A 22658-nucleotide genomic window follows, 5' to 3' on the forward strand; every position below is an offset into this window, starting at 1 on the left:
CCTAGGTCCCAAAGTTTTTACAAAAGAGTAAAGTGTGGCCCAAGAACACAAAGCGGCACACAGTGTTGGATTTCGTCATTTTTCGTTTCAAAATCAATAACTTTCGAAGGAAACGAGATTACTCTATTTTTTTTTAATTATAGATAATTGAATAGAGAATAGTGGAAAAATATAGAAATTGTGTTAAAAAAATTTTCTTTTTCGAAAAACTCGTAAAAAAATGAATTTTTCATAAATCGAGCAAAGAAGGAATGCAATGTCATAGAAAAACACAACATTTAACAATTAATACTGTCATCATCTAAGTTTTCATTTATATTCAGTACTTTTAAGAGGAAAACAGTCTTCTTCGACAAGAATTATCACCATAACCTCAAATATTCTCTTACTTAACCAAAATTTCTGTTGCTACATCGTAAAGTGGATTCTAACAACATGTCTTTTATTTTACTTAACTATTATAGTCAACATTTGTTACCTAAATGGCAAACATAGACAAGAAATAAAAAAACAAGTTTCTAACCTGCAAAATCACCATGATTAGGTTTTATTTTTAAACTGTACGGTTAATATCAGAAAAAATTGATTTGCCATGAGTTAATTGCATGGCAATCTTTCAGTGACAATAACATTAGTTACATGTATAAAAACTTATGTCAACATAACCTTATTACACGAAAACGAAATTTTACATAACCTACAAACTTTCCTATGTACCTTTTTTTAGTCTATTACTTCTTGACCAATTATATATAACACGTCTACAATAAAATATACACCTAAATTGATTGTCTAGGTCTCAATTTCTGCATTATATAATAATTATTGTCCAGAACTGGGGAAAGAGAGTGTCTAGCCTCAACATTTTCACGATTCCGTTTTATTATTTAGCTGTATACTTGTTTTGAAGAATATTCCTTGCTTTTCGTTCATTGCGCGACGAGCTGTGTTTATAAGTATACCAAATAAATTTAAAAAATTGTTTGTGATTGTTAACATAACCTTAAAATGGTTTTGGAACATGCGCTACATTACTTACAGTCTTTTGTGGAACTATTTAGATAATTTAAACTTAAAAAGGCTACCGAAAGTATTATTAACTTATTATTTTATTTAAAACCATGTTTGTTCTCGCTTTCCTAATGTAGGAGCTTTTCAAAGTAAAAGTTTTAATAACTGGGTCAAATCTAGAGTTCACTTTAGATCATAGGGATGCATGAATATCATTCCAAGTTTTTCTTAGTCATTGTATCGTTATAATAAATCTTCTGTACACTTATTGTGATGAATACAAATTTCTACAATTTTGTTCGATAGTGACTAAGTGAGTTATTAGACATTAATTGTTATTTTATTACCATCAGTAGATTATGATTAATGTCTCTATTTATTATGAAAGAACAATACCTGCTGGGATGGATGTGCATACTTATTACTCTATCGCAAAAGTTAGTAGGTATAGATTTGTTATGTTTAAAAATTGTACTTGGAATAATATTCATGCATCATTATAATTGAAAGTAAACTCTAAATTTAACCCAGTTTTTTGAACTTTTAGGTTGAAAAGCTCCTACATTAGGAAAGCGAGAACAAACATGGTTCTAAATAAAATAACAAGTTAATAATACTTTCGGTAGCCTTTTTAAGTTTAAATTATCTAAATAGTTCCACAAAAGACTGTAAGTAATGTAGCGCATGTTCCAAAACCATTTTAAGGTTATGTTAACAATCACAAACAATTTTTTAAATTTATCTGGTGTACTTATAAACACAGCTCGTCGCGCAATGAACGAAAAGCAAGGAATATTCTTCAAAACAAGTATACGGCTAAATAATAAAACGGAATCGTGAAAATGTTGAGGCTAGACACTCTCTTTCCCCAGTTCTGGACAATAATTATTATATAATGCAGAAATTGAGACCTAGACAATCAATTTAGGTGTATATTTTATTGTAGACGTGTTATATATAATTGGTCAAGAAGTAATAGACTAAAAAAAGGTACATAGGAAAGTTTGCAGGTTATGTAAAATTTCGTTTTCGTGTAATAAGGTTATGTTGACCTAAGTTTTTATACATGTAACTAATGTTATTGTCACTGAAAGATTGCCATGCAATTAACTCATGGCAAATCAATTTTTTCTGATATTAACCGTACAGTTTAAAAATGAAACCTTATCATGGTGATTTTGCAGGTTAGAATTTTGTTTTTTTATTTCTTGTCTATATTTGCCATTTAGTTAACAAATGTTGACTATAATAGTTAAATAAAATAAAAGACATGTTGTTAGAATCCACTTTACGATGTAGCAACAGAAATTTTGGTTAAGTAAGAGAAAATTGGAGGTTATGGTGATAATTCTTGTCGAAGAAGACTGTTTTCCTCTTAAAAGTACTGAATATAAATGAAAACTTAGATGATGATAGTATTAATTGTTAAATGTTGTGTTTTTCTATGACATTGCATTCCCTCTTTGCTCGATTTATGAAAAATTCATTTTTTTACGAGTTTTTCTAAAAAGAAAATTTTATTTAACACAATTTCTAAATTTTTTCACTATTCTCTATTCAATTATCTACAATTAAAAAAAAATAGAGTTATCTCGTTTCCTTCGAAAGTTATTGATTTTGAAACAAAAAATGACGAAATCCAACACTGTGCGGCAGTTGCACTTTGTGACCATAGTGAGAAAATCATTGATATTTAACGCAGAAGAAAAAATAATAACTTGAGAAAAAATTGGACATACAGTTATTATCTCAAGAATAACTTAAATTACTAGAAACACTTCTTTACTACCTTCTATTTTATATCGTTAGCAATCCTTCATTGTTGGGGTATTTGCTATGACTGCCAATAAATATTAAGGTTTAAATTGATAAAGTTAGTTTATACCAAGAAAAATCAGTATTCCTTCATAGCTTAATAAACGTAGCTCTATTAAGTTGCACAAACAAAAATAATACATTTATTCAAGTTGATATTAGGGCTGCCACAAGACTCAAGAAATCCTTGATCTTGTCTTGTTTTGTTTTGAAAATTGAGATAAGCGTGAGAACAAGATGCATAAATAGCATACAAGACAATCATAAGAAATTCCACTCAAGAAATTCATATTGTCAAGACGAGTTACTAAAGATCTTGAGTATATCTTGTTTTTGAATTCGTATCATTGTCAATGAAAAAAAAAAATCTTCCTTTGTGAAGAAGTAAAAGTTCCGCGATGCGTTGCTGTCAAACCGAAACAAAACACTGCTCACGTGGGCTGGACTTGACTAGACTTATGTAATATTCGGTAACTTTTTGTGTAAACGAATACATAGGTATATTCAGCGTTCTTAGTCAGTATCCATCTTAGATCATACTGTATACACGGAGGTAGCACTCAGTGCTTGTGCCTTATGACGTGAGACATGGTACGAAAGACAGAGACAAGGACCAATGAATGGCTAGCTTGTCAGACTTTTGAGCAGCTAGGAAGAGGACACTATTTTTTGGCTCGGATGCTCTCTCTCGCATCTTGCCTCGCATTGCGAGCACTGAATGCCACCTTTATGTCAGTTGTTGTGCTGCATTGCTGAAACAAGTATGTGCATATAAATATAACCGTGGTGACCTATACACGTGAGTTACACTTCGTAGTTCTTAAGACTGCATCAGCGACAGTAAAAAATGAATCGTTCTTGGGTCTCTTGACTTAGACGTTGCTTTGATAACGAAAACGTGAAAGAAAATGAAATGGACATGGTCAATTCCAAAAATAATCCCGATGATAGTAATATGATTGTCGCACGAATCTCAAAAACACCAAAAATCAGGAGGAAAGGGAAAGTACAGCCAAGTATTTTTGATAGATATCAATGAAAAAGACTATAAAATTGGCGTCTACATTCTATGCGAGAAAAAACTGAGCAAAGTTGAAATTTTGAGAACGAACAGCAATATTACAGGAATGAAAAATCATTTACGCTTGATGTATAGAAATATATTTGCACTGATGTTTTTGGACGAAATAAAACAACAAAAACTTCAGAGGACTGCATGTTTCCTGCGGTAAATAGGTTAGTTACCACATTCATACTATTTAAGCAAAAGTTTTTTATGCAAAATCCGAGGCAAAAATGTTATTTCAAAGTGAAAGTATCTATTTTGTTTTCACAAAATAGTAAAGATCAGTGTAATATAAATGTTTAGTAGGTGTAATATACAACAAATTAGTAAGCATACATTGTTTAAACGAAAACGATTAAAAATCGAATATCATCTCGTGAACGAAGGAAAACGAAGCCTTGTGGCACGTGCAACGGTAGCTGCACGTTGAGCGAGCAAAAAACGTATATAGAAGTGCATGCTTTCTTTATACAGGAAATCTCTCCTCGCACTCTTTTCGATCGAAGTAATGCTCTAAGTGACGAGAGACGGACAAACTTGGGTGGACTTCATAGGCACGCGTTTAAGTGGAAAAATTGGGCGTCGCGTTCATTCCATCGGTAGACTCGAATAATTAGCAACGCACTCTAATTGCCGCCTTATGAGGGAAATTCAGTTTTCAAGTTTTTCCGTCGAACCGCTTACTATTGGGGTGTAATATGGGCCACTGGAGGGGGTAATAAATTCAACATGGTGCGAAAGAGTCAACGCATATGCACGCGCAGCATAGGACTCGGAGGATATTTTTCCTCCGTGTTTAAATTTTTGATGACAATGAGGCCCATACGTTTTTCTGAACCATATTTACATCAGGGAGCAGCTCCTGGTGCACTTTTTTTATACTCTAGAGCTATGTAACTCACGAAAATCCGAAATAAAACACGCAGCTGCTTATAGCTTTCCCACGTATACATATATCTACAGCAGTGCTTGAATACACATAGGTACAGACCGAGCCTCGTCTGTCATTTTTGACGTCTGTTTCGTTGTTGTGTGCATTGTGTTTTTGTATTTTTTTTGTTTTAAGTCAACGTTGAAGACGATATGTATTTCTAAATATATTTCTGTTTAAAAAGAGCATCTTAACTGGAACAATAAAAATTCTAGCTAATAATATTTGCCTTATTTTTATACTTTTTTCCTATTGTAGTTATCATCTTAGTTTTCAGGAAATAAGTTTTAAGTTTTAAAACTCAAAGCATCAGATATGGCTACAGTATTTTTTAATATGTTAAAATATTTTAATATTCAAGATAAGGTTCAAGGTGTGACCGTCGATAATACCTTAGCAAATGAAACATTTGTAAGGGACATTACGTTTTGTTTGATAAACCAAATATCTCATTCGGTTATGAAAATTATCATCTTCGCTGTTTAGCGCATGTATTAAATTTAGGAGTCTAGAATGTACTTAAGTTAATTAATGTTGAATCGACTGATGATGAAAATCATTAATTGATCTGAGTGAAGATGACAATTTTGAGAATGGTGATGATTTAAATGATGACGAAGAGAACATACACTTTAAAAATATCGTTTGCAAATTACGATGTTTGATCAAGAAAATTCCTCGGAATAAAGCTTTGAGCAAGGAATTATAAGGTTTATGCGCAACTTTGAATGTAAAATACCTTAATCGACTTTAGACGTAAGAATTAGATAAAATAGCACCGCGATACACTTAAAATTAGCCATAAATATGCTTAGTATAAATGTTGCAGAACTTTAGGTATATCAATTAAGCAATTCTGACTAGGACTTCTTACATGAATAAGTAACTAGATTTAAATGTTTGAAGCAGACAACTGTGACAAAAATGCTATAAAAGTGTACATATAGGATAATTTACTCACCCCACAGTTCCTATATATCGTTTCCACAAAAACTAGAAATGTTTTGTAACTTCATCATAGGGTCAATATAGGTTACTTACCCCTACAGCCTCCCCACACCCCCATATTAACTTAGAATGTTTTGTGAGATTACTTCATGATAGGGTCAAGAGGGTCCAATCCCTCACCCCCCTTCATCAAAAAATTAGAATTTTTCTGAAATACCTGTTATTTTTTTATTTTTCTACACCCTATGATCAATGTTCAATAAATTTGATTTGTATTTCTTTTGCTTTGACAGTTTCTGTCTAAATAACATATAATAAAAATAAATTTGATTATAAATTAAAACTTTTTGAACAAAGCTCGTTTAGAAAGTGAAAAGTTTTGATGGTATATGCAATTACATTACGTTTTAATCTTTCTGTATTTTTTACTTATTTTAGCGCATATTTTATTAAGACCCTTTTATGAGTGCATTATTTTTATTAAATTTGAAATTTTGTTGTTTAAAAATTTCAGTAAAAAGTTATACTTAAGGTGACTCATGACCCTTGTACTATCTTGTGTATGACATCAAACTATGACACCTAAAACCATCGATTAGCAGGTTCTGTATTTTTACCTAAAGATAGGAACCCGTTTTTTCGTGTCGAGGTTAACCATTGTTTTCAACTTCCAACATGTAATATCCTTTTTTTACTAGGCAATTTTGTACTTTCTTGATTTTTTCGGAAAGAGGATTACTGTTCCTACATAGTATCAGTTTTTGTAACTTATGACCCAACTTTTAACTGAAAAAAGTTATAACTTTCGGTACAAAAGTTAGAATTCCGCATAAGACCCTTGATAGAATTTTAAATTTCAAGGGTTTTTTTTTCGTTTTTAGACGGCAACATGCCCTACAATTAAAGTGTGGATTTTGGAGTCTTATTTTACCATAGACTTTAATCTGAATGCAATAGCTTTGCTATTATAAAGGAGATAAGCCACTTTAAAGAGAGAGATAGAGTCTGTGTGTGTGTGTGTGTGTGTGTGTGTGTGTGTGTGTGTGTGTGTGTGTGTGTGTGTGTGTGTGTGTGTGTGTGTGTGTGTGAATCTTTTTACAAATAAGACAATTTTTTCATTTCTCTCTAAGTGCAAATACTGCTACATATCTATTGGAGAAGAAGATGCACTGAAAATTAATTTAAAAAATACCATAAAATATTCTTCCTGTGCAGCAAATGCAAAATAGTGATAAAAAATGATGAATGTTTGAATCTTCATGAAAAAGAAAATAAAGATAATTAATCGAAATTGTGTATTGTTTGTAACAAATCATTTAAAACACAAAAATTGTTTAACAAGCATTTATTCATGCATAGAGGAAATAATAGTAGTTTCCGTCGCATAAGTGCTATCATCTTTGGGACTATTTTTCGGCATGAGGGACCTGCAAAGCAGGTAGCCATAGAGCGATAGCACTTATGAGGCGACTCCTACTGTTCCTACCGAGAGCACACCTGACCCCCAAAAACGCCCGAGATCGGAAATGGTACATGACGTCACTATGGCACAAAGTACAAACATGAGCTCCCAAAGGGCGTGGTTGTTGTATGTTGGTGTCTGAGTCACGTATAATGTTTTTTTTACCGAGGGTGCAAAAATGTGTCCTGAGTAAACAAAGCGGTAGTTGCACTTGAAGCCAACGATAAAAAAACAAATATTGCGTTCTCAGTGTAGAAAAAATTTTTCCCTAAGAGATGCTGTAAAACGTTACCATAAAAGTGTTCATAGAAGTGGTCATTATACAAAAATTAAATTCTCAAATGAATATAATCTAAATTTGAATTGTTTTTTATTAAAATATTCTGTTTTTCAAACATCTTCAATGAATGTCTTTTTTAAAATTATTCTTATGTATAAAACAAGTAATACATTCTTATAATATCATAGTAAATGTTTCTCAATATATTATAAACTAATTTTTAAGATCAGTTTTTGTAGTGTAATTAAATATTTTATAATTCGTAAGGATACAGTATTTTGAATTTACTTTATGCAATTCTTTGTTTATGGTGGTGGTGCGCAGAACGCGCAAAGACCAGCATACAATAAATAAGTAGTTCGTTACAAGTTTTGCTGAAATTCTAAAAATTATTGTATTTTAATATTTCATCTTGAAATTTAAGGGTTTATCTTGAGTTAAAATTTTCGATGAAGTAAATTTTCATTAAAGGATTGTAAAAAAAAAAAAAAAAAAAAAAAAAAAAAAAAAAAAAAAAAAATTGAAACACTTGGTCATATTTTAATCAATTTTAAATACTGGAGATACAGGTTGGTGCGGGAATCCCCACTAGTACATATTTATTAGTGGGGCTCCGCTCCCTAAGAGCTCCGCTCGCCAACTCGCTAACATAACATAGTTTACATTAAATGCAAGTGTTAAATTCAATCTCATTTCTATAATTGTCACGGTATGTATGAGGTTAAATTTTCTATGCGTAACTTTAACATAATATTATTACAAAAACAATGTACACTATTTAATTTTAATACTGTTGGTATATCATTGCCTTAAACAAAGAAAAAAACAAATCATAATTTTTAACGTTATTTTGGATAAGAAAAACTGAGTTTTTATCTTCTTGGCCCAAAGCGTCTTATCAACTAGAAAATTTTTTTCGAAAATTTGAATGTTCAGAAGTTAAAAAACAAAATTTCATTCCAAAATGTTTTAAAATACCAAAGTCAGTAAAATATAATTTTTTTGGCGTCTTTAAGGCAGCGCATTTATATTAGTGTGGTCCGTTACCATAGTCGGCTACCTACTTAAGATCGTTTCAAATTTTGTAGTCCGTGTGTATGTACTACAGACATAAAGATGAACGTGCATGAACAGTCACATGTTTGAAAAACGTAACCTTACTGATAATTTATGAAAGGTGTGTGCGTAAGGAAAGATATTTAATAAACGTAGTTTTATACATGTCTTTAGAGCATATACTACTGGAGTGAGCATGCAGGCAGCTGAGAGCGTGACACGGCAATCGAGTGACATGTACTACCTCTCTCTCTCTCTCTCTCTCTCTCTCTCTCTCTCTCTAGCCGAGCTATGATTAATCGGCTCTGGTAGGCGAGAATTCGACCGACCAATCATAACTTGGCTAGAAAGACCAGCAAAGACCAGTAAAGCTTAGCACCATCACTGATCAAGCTGTGATCTAACATTTAGTATGCATTGTGTCCATAAATAATAATTTTTTTTTTTCATTGAACAAAATAGAAGGTTTTTTTTTACAGTAACAACACAATTTTCTTACATTAATTTCTCCTATCTTTATTCTAAAATAAAAAAAAACTCATGTTAATATTACTTCTACAAGTAATAACTTTTTAGTATCAATTTAGATACGTGTTTTCCTTTTACTTTTATGAAAATGTTTAAGATGTTGTGTAAAGGAATCTTTTCTTGAAAAGTTTTTGCCACATTCGTAGAAAATATTACTATTATTCGAAAAACTTTGAGGGCACTGCTAACACTATCCTTGGATAACTAAATACAATTGAAGAACTGATAAAAACTGATCGCCCAAAAAAAAGCTACCTGTTTCTGATTTGCTACTGCCTCTTTCATTGGAACCCTTGAAAATAGCCGAACAGAGTTGTGTCAATGTTGTAAAAATCATTGTTTGTACTGACTCACATTGGTGGAGGGTACGTATATAGGTAGGTGATCGGTGGAGAAGAACAGAAATCATGCACGAAGTTCTGAGGGGTTTTTAGGGGGACAATAAAAATCTTGGAGGGGTGTTGGTAAGAGGGTTGTGGGGGATTTTACTGAAAAACTAAATAGATAAAAATAACAGAAAAATCAAGCGGATTTCATCTGATTATGTTGGGGGTTCTTTATAATGACCCACACAAACAACTATATAGTATAGGAAGATATATATCACAGACGAGTAACAGTATTTTTACTTTACTTTGTGAATAAGCTAGGACGAAAGGTGGGGTGGCGTTATAAGTATATCAGTAAAGTCCCCCCCGGCGTGCTCCATGCGCCAAACCCCCCCGCTAACTAATTATGCTCTAAGTATATTTTTTTTAAATAGTTTTTGCCGTAATGTTTTACAAAGCCTTAAAAAATCATTAAATTTATTGTTTGGTGGACAAAAAAATGTGTTGAATTAGATCTTACCAGATTCAAAAGACTACGACATTTCTTCAAAAAAACTTGAAAAATGATGTTCTCTGGAGGAGGCTGCATAAAAATTATAGAGATGCTTTTTGAAAGGTATAAAAATTAGACTGCTTATTCTTTCATAAAAAAGACGATTATACGTAAAAAGAAATGATCTGCTTTCGACTTTTTTTTGGTAAGCTTCAGTGCCTAGGTCTACTGCTTGGAATTCATAAACTTTATTTTTGAAGTGAGCACACCTTGAATTTCAAATTGTGTTACAATATATCAACGTAAATGCTGCCTTGATATATGTTGTACATGGAAATAAGTCTCACTTGTAGTTCCAATTAAGTTTTCGAATTTTCAAACGATACCAGCAGTAAGTTACTTAGTGAAAGGTGCTCTTTTTGACATTTACAAGTGTAGCTGGGTTTAACTGATATAAATAAGCGTACAAAAATAACAATAATGCTCGCATAACTATCAATGCTGCATGAAAGTGCACTGGCAGCGCTTGCAAAATTACACCCAACGCAAGTACCTTCGGTACCTCACTTTTCAAGAGTACTAGAGATAAGAATTACTGGCTATTTGCTCTCGACAGCTTTTTTTTTTAAGTGAGCTTCAGTACCATGGACTGTCTGGTTATTATGAGGAGTCTCTTTTACTTATCTATGGAAATTCTTAAAATTAGTTTTTTGAGTGAGCACACCTTGTTTTCTTTAAACCATGTTTCCTAGCTGCAGGTGGGTTATACTCATATATTACAACATTTTTACGTGACTGCAGTCATGGTGTATGTAATCTATGAAAATAATATCAAGTAAAGTACGTATGTGTATGTATCACTATTTGTTTTTACATTGCATCCAACATCTTCAATGATAAAGGATGACAACGTATTTGTAAGGTCTTAATTGCAATCTGTAAATATTTGTTTAAAGTTTTACTTGTTGTTTGAGTTCAGTAATATTTCAATATAGTACCAGCAGTGAGTTGCATAGTCAGAGTTGCGAGTGTTAAAACTTATTTAAGCAAAGTTTCCTCAACGCAATTATTATTGGGTCAAATTTTACGGGTAAAAAAGCTAGTTTAGCTTTAAAACCATGCCTATATGTATATGATTTATTTATATGCGTGTACATTAACCTCTTATTAATATTTCTGTAATTATAGCTCAGACTCTCTATATTTGGGACAGGCTCGATAAGAAGATTATATACCATATTCTGAGCAGAAACTGTCTTATACTGCACTAATACATATTCTATGTAAACATCTTTTTCATCACCTGGAAAAGAATGTGTACATATATATACTAGTGGAGCTCCACCCCCTGCGCGCTTTGCGTGCCAACGTCCATAATAATTTGTTATTCCATGTTTTTTCAGGTGATAGAAAATGTATTTACATAAAAAATGTATTTGTGCAATATGGAACGGTTGTGTCTTAAAATAGAGTAGATAATCCTACTATCGAGCCTGTTCTAATTATCAACGGTCTGAGCTATAATCACAAAAATCATAATGAAAAATTTTTTTTTTTTTTTTTTTAATACGGTAATGTATTTTACTATCTTATAACAAATTTACTGCCTAAAATTTCATAAATGTAACAGCAGTATCGTAATACTATTAACTACGCGAAAACATTTTTTCAAATTTTCCTCTTCTTCATTTTTAAATTACAACACAGTTGATATTAGGTGCACGACCTGTATCATGCCCCCACAATCGATGCCTATGATTAACAGTGCTTGAAAGCGTATCTAACGTTAACCTCTCCGTCAGCAGAGTTTTGTTTGAATTTATTTTTGTTGCTATTAATCGATGTAAGTATTTACTACTCTAAGAAAAACTCATTAATTTTTATAAATATGCACACAACTCCATGTACAAACAGATATACAAATATAGATATACATATTCTTTATTTGCGCGCTAACGCCACCCCTTTTAAAAATGTTTATTTCCATTTTGTTTTTGATTATCTTACTAACTTTTTTTACCAAACACCCTTTAAAACTTAGTTGAAGCTTAATAAAATTAACTACTTAAAAATCTGTGAAAAACGTCTATTTTCCTGAAAACCATATATTTAATAAGAATCTTAAGATTTGTGAAAAAACAAAATAAGTGAAAAAATAAACAGCAATATATAAGAGAATTGAATATAGTATATTCTGAGAACTATAGATGATACTGTTTTCTGATTAATTATTAAATATAAATTGTGGAACATCATTATTTGAAAATTTAACGTACATTTTAGTATTAAATATAGATCGTTTAAAGATAATTTAATCGGTGTGGGTTAAGCTGATCCTGATACATACAGTGATGAAATGTTTAAAGAAGCTACTATAATTGTGTTTCCTTTACAAATACGACAATTTTTGACAACATTTAAAGCTATAATATATAAAAAAAACAACAAATATTTTAAAGAGTATTTTGTTTACAGTAAAAGTAATTGTACTTTTTTACACATAAATGAAATTTTTTAATAGGAGGTTTGTTCGGATTAGAAGAGGCCTTTCAGGGATAATGGTTACTTTTCACCTTTGAGGAGGTCCGGTCGGCTACTGACTAGTGGGGAGCGGCACACGCATGATTTTAACTATCGAATTTAATTGTATTTACATGAGTAGTTTCACTTATGTGTGCATCGCCCCCCCTCGTCTGCCTTAAGCCTACGCGGCGCTACCTGCCTTCGCGACTAGAGCCGATCGGTCTACTCCTCGCTTGGTTGTCTCGTGGATAGCAAGTAGCCGCTTCTTCATAGCTACTAAATTACACGCACGTGAATTGTTTTCTTTCGTTGTATTGCAAAGGACTCTCTGCATAGTTCCTTATTTTCGCTTTTGATTTTTTTGCTGAATCGCCTCTTCTGCTGAATGACTTGTAAGTCAAAATTTTGCCTGTTTCTCTTTATGTTACTTCGTTAAAGACCAATAGTTTTTTTTTTTTTTTTTTTTTTTTTACCTTATCTCAAAGTAACATTAAAATCTTTGTTCGCTATTAGTTGGAGAAATATTTCGAGAAATACAGCGTAAATCAATCAAACTGAATTTACTGGCATACTGACACTTTTTTTGTTCAGATAACTTTTCTTTGTAACCAGATATTTATTTTACCATTAGATGGTTTCTTTTTTTTTATTTTGTTTACTCTACTGTTATTGTCAATAAAAGAAACACAAAAGAACAGTAAATGTAAAGCCTTGAAAGCGTTGACTTGATCATTCCACCTAGAAAATCGCTCCTCTAAATCGGCAAAGAAAATCCACGTAAGTTTTTACAATTCCACAGAAAAACTTAACAAATAATAATTTGTTGGTATAAAGGAATCGAAATTCAATATATGGCTCGAATTTCAATTGAGTCATAAAGAACTCGACACGGACAAACATACATAGGTCCATTATGCTCATCGTTATACTTGATATTTTCGATAAAAATTAGTTCAAACGAAAATCGTACACGTTGATGAAATTTTTAAATTGAAGGTCAATCATGCTTATCGTTAAACTTGATGTTTCTGGTAAAAAAACTAACGGCCATGAAAAGTTAGACAGAATTTGAAGTCAACTAAATGTTCTATCCACGAGTGTATGCAACTTCAAGTCTAATATCATAAACCTTGAAACCAATTTAATAGACTATAAAGAGGATATTCATAACCTCCTAATACATAAGCTCTCACTAAACGTAAACATAGCTTAAGTCACTCGCATCACACTCAAAAATGGTGCCATTTTTATTATCAAGCTCGTTACGCAAGAAGAGAAGCATCTAATCCTGTCTAAGAAGATGTTAGCTGGCAGGGGTCTGTCTGTCTCCGGTGAACTGACTAAGGAAGAGCGTGAAATAAAGAAAAAATTAACTCACCTTGCTGTCCATGGAAAGAGACGTGAAAATTGGTCATCTAAAGATTTTTGTTGATGATACAGCTGAAATATGAAAGAAACGTCAAGGTCTCATAGACGTTACACCCATACAATATACTTGTTTGAAATCGCCCTTTCGTGGAAGTCAAGGAGCTTAAAGCTGTACAACACATAATGATGAGCACTACAAGATCAAAAACACTGAATGCAGATGCTGTAAGTCCCAGATCTACTATGATTAAACCATCAATCTGTCATCCACTTAACTGGGACCCCCCTCTACTGACTATTGCTTTCTAAAAATGAAACTAAACAACTTTGATAGTATAGTTGTGATAGAAGGAGATTTTAATGCCCGCTTGGGCCCACTAAATCGGATAATTGCCCGAGATGCGCTAGCACCTCCATCGACGCCGAGATTTGCCGAGCCTAGCTTGCCCTTGGCCTAAACCCAATTTGCCGAGGTTGCCGAGCTCACAGCTTGCTTTTAGCTCCATCATCATAGCCGAAGCGCGTGGAGCTTCAGGGGCTTTCCGCTCAAAGACGGCCATTTTTTCTCCATAGCTGGACGGCCTGCCTGAGATTGTCAGCGTCGTTGCTGCTGCGCGTGCATGTCACCTCAAAACAACAGCTGTGTATGCCGATGCTGCACGCTGACGCTTGCTGCTGACAAGGACCGTGTGCCTGCTGATCGCTGCTGCCGCGGGTCCTCTTCGAGCTCCGTTGCTTTTGCTCTAAGACGTTGAGACATCTGATCAACAATCAGGTTTTACCTATGATTGCGTTTGTGTAAGCATATTGCTTACATTTTCCTTAATGGCTGACATGGATGGTATTTACGATCATCAAGTAGCTCTTTACTAGAAGACAAATAATGCTTTTGAGAATTTTAAAAAGTTAGGCGCAGCAAGTATGATTTCGGGTCAATACAAGTCTCAGATTAAAGTAGTTAACGATTCGGATGACCAAATTCTAGTGGTACATTATCCAATTCTGAATCTTGTTGAGGACCTTCACAAGCATGAATACTTGATTGATGTATTCAACGAGACCTATTGCTTGTTTTCAGCTGAATTGAAAGACTTTGTATCCCTTTTTATTCCCATGACCTTGCCAACTGTGATCACTAACTCTGCTTCAGCCTTTACTCTACATAATTTGTACTTAAATTAATTAAGTACGTTCCTAATCCGAACCCAGCCGAAGATCATGTTTTGTACTGCTAGAGTTCTTACCAGGCCTTCAACTAAGCTGGTGAGCATGCTAAATGGATATATGTATATATATTACAACCTAAGATTCAATCTGCTTGACTTGATTTGTAGAATAGTGAAAATGTTAACATCTAGCTCCCGAGAATCTCATTAACGTTATTAACAAGTTAGTCGTAAAAATTCGTCTTTTTTTTAGTTTTTACTAAAAACTGTAAGCCATATCAAAAATAATGAAATAACTTTAGCACTAACAACAGTGACAGTAACAGAATTTATATTTACATTGAGACAGAGCTGTGCTAGCACACACTTCGATACAATCGACTTTTGCACTCCTGGATCGATAAAAGCCCTAATAGTTGAATTATTTTTGCTGGAATCTGTAAGAATAACTTTAGTAGTTACAGTACTGTCCAATCGACTAGGGCCGAATAACCAAGTGGGCCAAGAAGAATCACCACCATCTGATATCCGAAAGTACTCACTGTAAAAAATGCGGTAGTAAAATCATTAGCAGATAGTAACTTTTTTACTATCCTGAGCACAGTGATTATGATATCTGATAGCGAAAACTATGTCTTGAGCATCGTAATTTCACTAGCAATGTATTTATATCACTATCCGCTATTAAAATTAATATGCTCAGCATAGGTAACAGTGAGACCTTGAGAATTTGAGCACATAAATTTTAATAGCTGCATGATAAATATAATCGGCTATTAAAATTATAGGACAATGGAGATTCTACGTTCCGATAGTGAAAATACGTTTAACATCCCTCGGAAAAATACGAGATGATAGTAACATTACGCTGCGATGGTAAAAGTACAGAGATCCAAATAACACGAGATAGTAAAAATAATATCTAGTATTAAAGTTACATGCAGCTATTACTCTTGATGGGGTAAGGGAATCTCGCATTGACTACATTAATGTACGTGTATATTTCTACTTAATTTACGGTTCGTGCTTCGCACTCTCGCACTATAATCAATAATTGTGATAAGAATTAAAAGTAAATTTATTATAAGTGCTCTAACAAATTCGTAATCAGTAAGTATTAGGTATATTGTATATATAGCAAAAGCATTCTGGAAAGTAAACACTTTTCAGGTTAGGTATCGTTTCATGACATCGTGGGTATACACCTTAGTAGACCAATAGCTAAATATAATGTCAACAGTACATTTAAATTCATGTAGCTCAGTGTTTATATGAATGAAACAATTTTTGCTAACAAAAATATCGTTTGTAAAAAGCTACTTGAATATTTAAAATGAAGTTTTTATTGAGATTTTAAAATAAAAATCAGTATATCTATTATGCAGAACTATAAATATTATTCAGACACAGTAATAAAGATATTTTTATAAATGTGAAAGTAATACGTGTGTGTGTGTGTGTGTGTGCGCGTGTGTGTGTGTGTTTGTGTGAAGATATAATAACATAACTCTTTTGGTGAAAATGGAACCATGAACAGTACGATAATACTTCTCATATCCAAGATATGACTTTTACGCTTGGGATAGTAAAATTACTATGTGATCGCAAAAAATTTCTGAAGATTTCGGCTTCGCTGAAAATTACTATCTTGACGTTTAATTTTACTTTTCTGGAAAAAACATTTTACGAACCGATAGTAAAATCACTATGCTCAGCATAGGGATTTTACTATCGAATTGCTTACAGTGTGATTTTTTAAGATCTACGAACTTGCCAATTTCAAAGGCTGAAAACTGTCATGGTGCGGTGTAACCTAGTATGATGGTTGCACTTGATAAACAAAATATCGCTTGACTGAAAGATAAATTTTTTTTGCAACATAAGAGTTTTGTAGACAGTTTAAGCGAAATCTTTGCTTCTTACAAAATCTGAGTTATTTAGGCAGATCTGAATTTTAAAATTTTGAAAGAAGACATTTATAAAAATTTCCGCTTGACTGATTTTAAGTTGGATGAGCAAATACTAATTAAGTTTGACTATTGTGAATTTTGTAAATTTGGTTCAACCTAAGACATTGAATTGCTTGCTCTTTTAGAGTTAACTGCTTCGAGAACGCAGATGTATCGATTGAGAAAATTGATAAGTGCGTTTTATAGGAGGTGATTATCCAAACTATCACCTTCTATCTCTCACAGGATACAGAAGTATTTAAGGCTTTTAAATCCGCTGTACAGCCAACGCACCTAATTTACATAGTGCCATATCATTTTTTACTGTACCTCTTTTTTTTACCATCACATCCAAGCAAGTATAAATATATGATAATTAACTACAAAAGTATAAAAATAGTAAAATATCAAAATTGTTAATCAGTGTGCATTTTTAACGATCAAATAAATCATAAGAATAACTCGTGGCATGGTTCTAGCTTACAAAATATATTTCATATGCATGCATAAAGTCTTATCTGAAAAATTTAGCAATAATACATAATATAGTATTCATTTATTTAATAGGCAATTCGTCATGATGTAAAAAGTGTAGATATTATAACTTTTAATATTAAATAAACATTTACATATTTAGTACATTATTACCAACGTCATTAAATTACCTAACTAACCGACCATTCGATTACTTATTAGTCATTGATTCTAATAGATGGTGTACCTCTTGTAACTTATCTACCTGAAGTGTAATCTGTATATTATGCAAATTTTTCTTATAGGATACAAAAATTCAGTAAATTTAGTAAATAAAAAAAAGTATTAAGACTAGTAAGATTTTGATTTAGCAAATGTCAGAATTTTTTCCAAGCAAATCAAGTTTAAGGGGCCATTATTTTAAATAGTCAATTTCCCTTCGTCAAAAAAATTGTATTTAGACAACTTTTTTTACTTACTTAACGAATCAGTTTTCAGAATCAACAAATTTACAAAAGGTATTTTTTACATTTTTATCAGTTTTAAATTGCTCACTTTTCAAAACAAATTCAAATTTTCTGGATACCTTAAAATCTGTTGATGAAAAGTCAGGCAGGTATTGTAATTAAAGTAAAACTTTATAATTCAACTTCAATAACTTTTAATTAACAATTTATGTGATGTACAACTGTGCATTGTCATGAAGTAGGATTATACCTCTGTTATTAATTATTTTTGCTATTTTTCTATAACTTTTCAAGCATCTCCTAGATTTCTTTACAACATTTTTGTTCGTCATTGCCTCATTTCTGAACCAAAAATTTTAGTGGATAACGTTTTTTTGCAATTACCATACATTAAGGATAATTTTACGTTTTATAAAGTTCGTGTTTTAAAGCTAAGCCGGGACAAGAATCTTTTTCTAGCCATGATGCAGAACTTCGTTTATTATTATGAAAGATCCACTTTTCATTACAAGTTACTATACAGTCAAGAGAAAGTTCAGCTTTTATTGATGGTCAAGGTGAAACGACTTTGTTTATTCTGTTCTGAGAGCTCATGTGGCACCCAGTGATAAGTTTTCTTACTTGACCAATTAGTTTCAACCCTCGTAAAATTTTTATATGATGAACAATATGTTCTTTTAATAGTTTTTGGTTAGTTTTATGTTTATAAGATTCTTCTAATGCTTTAAACTTGCAAATAAAGTACGCGTGAAGGTCGTTCGTTAGGCTTATTTTCCAAATTCTCTCCTCTGCAAAAAAAATTTTGAAACTAATATCTTACTGCCCTTTCAAAAATCTTCTTCTAACCTCTTGATCTTTTTTTTTTTTTTTTTTGCTATTCCACTCGCCCTACGTCTCCTTTTAAATTCATAAAATGAATTTTTAAGTATCTATGTTAAAAGAAAAGACAAGATAATTAAAGTATGAGAAGTATTTAAATTCTTAAAGTGTCACAAAATATTAGATACTTTTCAACTAATACGTTTACAGTATTATAACTTAACAAATCAGAATAACGTTACACGTGTCAGCTCATTATTGTACAGTACTGCACAATTGGCAATTCCATATACACCAACTCAATTGCAAAAGAATTAATGTGCTAATTAATTTTTTCCTACAATGATACAAAATTCAAATTACTGGGTATAAAAACTGTAATACATAATAATACAAATTATTTTTCAGGTTATGCTGGAAATAATGAATTTGGTGTATAACATTCGTCCAGAGTTACACAAGAACTATAATTTATACTTGTAAGCAAAAGGATTATAAAGTAGAAAATTTGTGTCAAATTATAATCAATCTTCTATGTCTGTCAGTAGAACAAAATGTATGTTAGCAAAGTTGTGCAACAGATTTTCTTTACTAGTTTAATGAAGAAAAATAGAAACAATGTAGATATCAATTAAAGTTAACCTAAAATGTAACTATTTAGTTTTTCTTAATTATTAACAAATAAATTTAAATTTCATACGAATAAACTGCACTTGTAGTATTCATTTGTTTTGTTTAGAAATTACTGAAGTGTATACATATCCCTATTTTATATAGTTTCTGTGTAGAGCGTAAGTGATAGGACAATGACAAGTATTGTTAGCATGTAACCATTAAAAAATAATTTAAAAAAAAAGCTAATTTTTTGTCGTTTTTTTAATCCCTATTTTTATGGTTCCCTCCCCTCTTTATAGAAAATCCCACAGACACCTTGCATAATAATATTTAAAAAAATATGTTTATTTTCCTCGTTTCCAATAAATAACTTTTCACTATTTTTGTAGATTGAAGAATTCATTAATTATTTAAAAATCTGCTAAGTTTATATTAAAATTTTTAATAATAATAAAACAATCATTCTATTGTACACACGTGCTACTATGGTCCTTACATCTGATAGATTTTCTTTATTTATGCTAACGTAAGTTACAAACTATTAGAGGTATCTTGCGTACAACTATATACTCGTACTTTAAGTGGACAAAATTAGATGTAAGTAAGAGGGAAAAAAGTCAGAGGACCATATTTTGAATGGGTTCAAGCATTTATTTTTTGATAAGAATAAGCATTAAGAAAAAAGTCCCAATAACTATACTCAATTTTTTCCTTATAACTTGACATTTCACGTAAATATAATAATAGGGAAAAAACATCAACTTTAGATGTAGTCTAATTTATATAGTCCTAGGTGCTGTTAATTCATGCAAAGCTGTGTCCGAGTGTACGTTACATTATATAGACCTTCTCCTGTGCCCAAGCTAGAAGCAGAGCGGTGCTTAGATAAGACAGCTGAGCAGATTAATTTGGTCGAAGCTATTTGATGAATATATTTTACAAAAAGTAGTTTACGTATTTTATACAGCCTATTTCCAACTTTACATTGTGAAGGTAGACACTGCATATTTTTGAAATATTCAGGGTTAAGGACCACAATTTTCAAAAAAATACATCTGGTCAATCTTTTATCAAAGTAGTAAAAAAAATTTTGTGCGCCTTAAAACGTTAATAGAAAACATTTTAAAATTAAAGAATGGTACACTGTCTAATATGCCAGATTTCAATTTGAGATGTTTTGTCCCAAAAGGTGACTGACTTAACGAGGTCAATTTTATAAAAGTTACTTTGGATGAAACAGTTTGTATCTTTTGTACATCAAAGACTTGGCACATAATAAGATCAGTCTCTATTTTTGCTTGCTTACAATTATATTACTAAAATTGCTAGTAAAAGGAAATGTAAAATTTTTAAAACAACTTGCCAAAATATTTCTAAATCTTTAAAAAGTAAGTAAAAAGTTTTTAATTAGCGAAAAATACACTTTTTTAGTATCAGTCTTCAAAACAAAGTAGCAAGTTAATATCTACTTTCTACCTGATAATACCAGATTTTAAAAACTTTTATACAATAAATTGAAAGTAAAAAAAATCTCATATATACAGAAAGCGTGTATTAATACGCGATCAAAAGAAAATTTATTTAAGAAATCTATCAAAATCGATTTTTATGGTATAACACCTTAACTAACCATTTTTTTTTACATAGTCTAACATGAAATTCGACTTTTTGAATATGTACAAGGAAATTATTCCAAAGAAACCAATCGATTCTGATAAAATCACGATTAGTGAGTAGATAACCCTCGATAATTGTAATTAATTTAACATTTGATGGACTCGTTGCTTACTTGTTTTTTTTTTTTTTTTTTTTTTTTTTTTTATTTCGGGTTACCGCAACAGCCTATTGGCCCAGTCGCCAGGGCCACCCACTCACCACCTATGTGTGGAGGTGTATTGCCACATCCATTAAATCTTCTCTTTAATTGATACCATACATATCATACCATGGGCACAGTGAAAGTATCTCCGTTGTAACACACCTTGTCAGTTAAGCTGACACTCTCTGCACCGGGGGGAAGTGCATCGGGTCAACTCGCCACTGTGTAGCCTGGGTCCGAAGCATCGAATCCAGGCTAATTAGCATCCCCGGAGAAGCCCCATGTTTCAGGGGCCACTCCTCGCCGGTAAGGCCGGCGATCCCTGCCTGGCATCGGGCCGGCTAATCCCTACCTATTAGGCCCTAACACTGTTTCGCATTCACCCAGGCCCGAAGACCTGTGGAGCAAGGAAAAAATCCTGGAATTACTCTGAAGGAAAATTCCACGGAAAAACCCGCCCCGAAACAGCCGGGGATAGATAGGAACTTTTTCCGGTGAAAACAGTTTTTGAAAAAATCTGCACTCACCGGGAATCGAACCCACGACCCCTAGAACAGCGTTGTATCAGTAGCAAGCACGCTTACCACTGAGCCAACGCCGCTCTTCGTTGCTTACTTGTTAAGGATCAATTAGTTCTTAAAATTCGTGATAACGGTTAGAGGTTATACACAGGTTTAACTGGAATTTGTACCAGTTGAATCATTTTTCAAGAATCTCACTTTGAATTTAACTTTTTTGGTACTAGAAATACTTCTTTAGAATTGAATTTCAAAAGTAGCGGGAGAGTTACTTTGTCCACAACTTGCCACGTATTGATTTGTGTTTAAGTACGCACTAAAATGGATTTAACAGAAGAATAAGAATTAAAGATCCATAACAGTTATACCTAGTGTTGGAATTTTGATAAACAGCAATTTTTTGAATTTTAAGAAAATGATATGAATCAAACTCAAATTTGATACCTCAAATCAAAGCACTTGATTGTATTAGTTATGAATCCAATCAAATGTTTTCATAATGGTTATAATATTACAAAAATACGTCGTAAAACTAATTGAACTCAACAATATTAGTGTAATTGTTGTGATTGGTAAATAGTATATTTATGAATGTGATTTTCCTACATGAAACTTATGTAGAAGCAAATAGATTTCATGTGACGTTCACAGGAATTGTATGTGACGTTTCTATGAATTTTTTTCCAGCACATATATTGATAGCCATAACGCTTTTTTTCTCAATTAAAAAGAAACGGCTTTTTTTTGTGAAATTGGTCAATATGAATAATTAATAATAAAATCGTATAATTGTATTGTACTGAGATTACAGCGTGTACCCGTTGCGGATTTTTACGTATTCTATGCCCCTAATTTCTACCTTCCTTGTTTTTTCCGTAATTACCATGTCCTATCTCCCCTAGAATGCGAATTCTTGGTGCGGGCTCCTTGCAAAGTTCCAATCAGATGACTCGGTCATTCATCCTACTGGGTACTATTTACATACTACTGGGCAGCCATTGTCTCAAGCACACCCCAGCTA

At 32.3% G+C, this 22658-nt stretch overlaps 1 protein-coding gene across 1 annotated transcript in view; it reads left to right on the plus strand.

Moving 5' to 3' along the window:
* Positions 1-19300, plus strand: part of Vha13 (V-type proton ATPase subunit Vha13) — a 221066-nt gene extending 201766 nt beyond the window's left edge. The window contains exon 4 of the mRNA XM_089592304.1: positions 19094-19300. Within this exon, the coding sequence (XP_089448430.1) occupies positions 19094-19168 (75 nt within the window). The 3' untranslated portion in view covers positions 19169-19300. The remainder of the gene's footprint in view (positions 1-19093) is intronic.
* Positions 19301-22658: the final 3358 nt, after the last annotated feature.

This window comes from Copidosoma floridanum, unplaced genomic scaffold (genome assembly GCF_036245765.1).
Source record: "Copidosoma floridanum isolate Cflo_tuat_1 unplaced genomic scaffold, Cflo_Japanese_pri ptg000016l, whole genome shotgun sequence".
NCBI lineage: Eukaryota > Metazoa > Arthropoda > Insecta > Hymenoptera > Encyrtidae > Copidosoma > Copidosoma floridanum.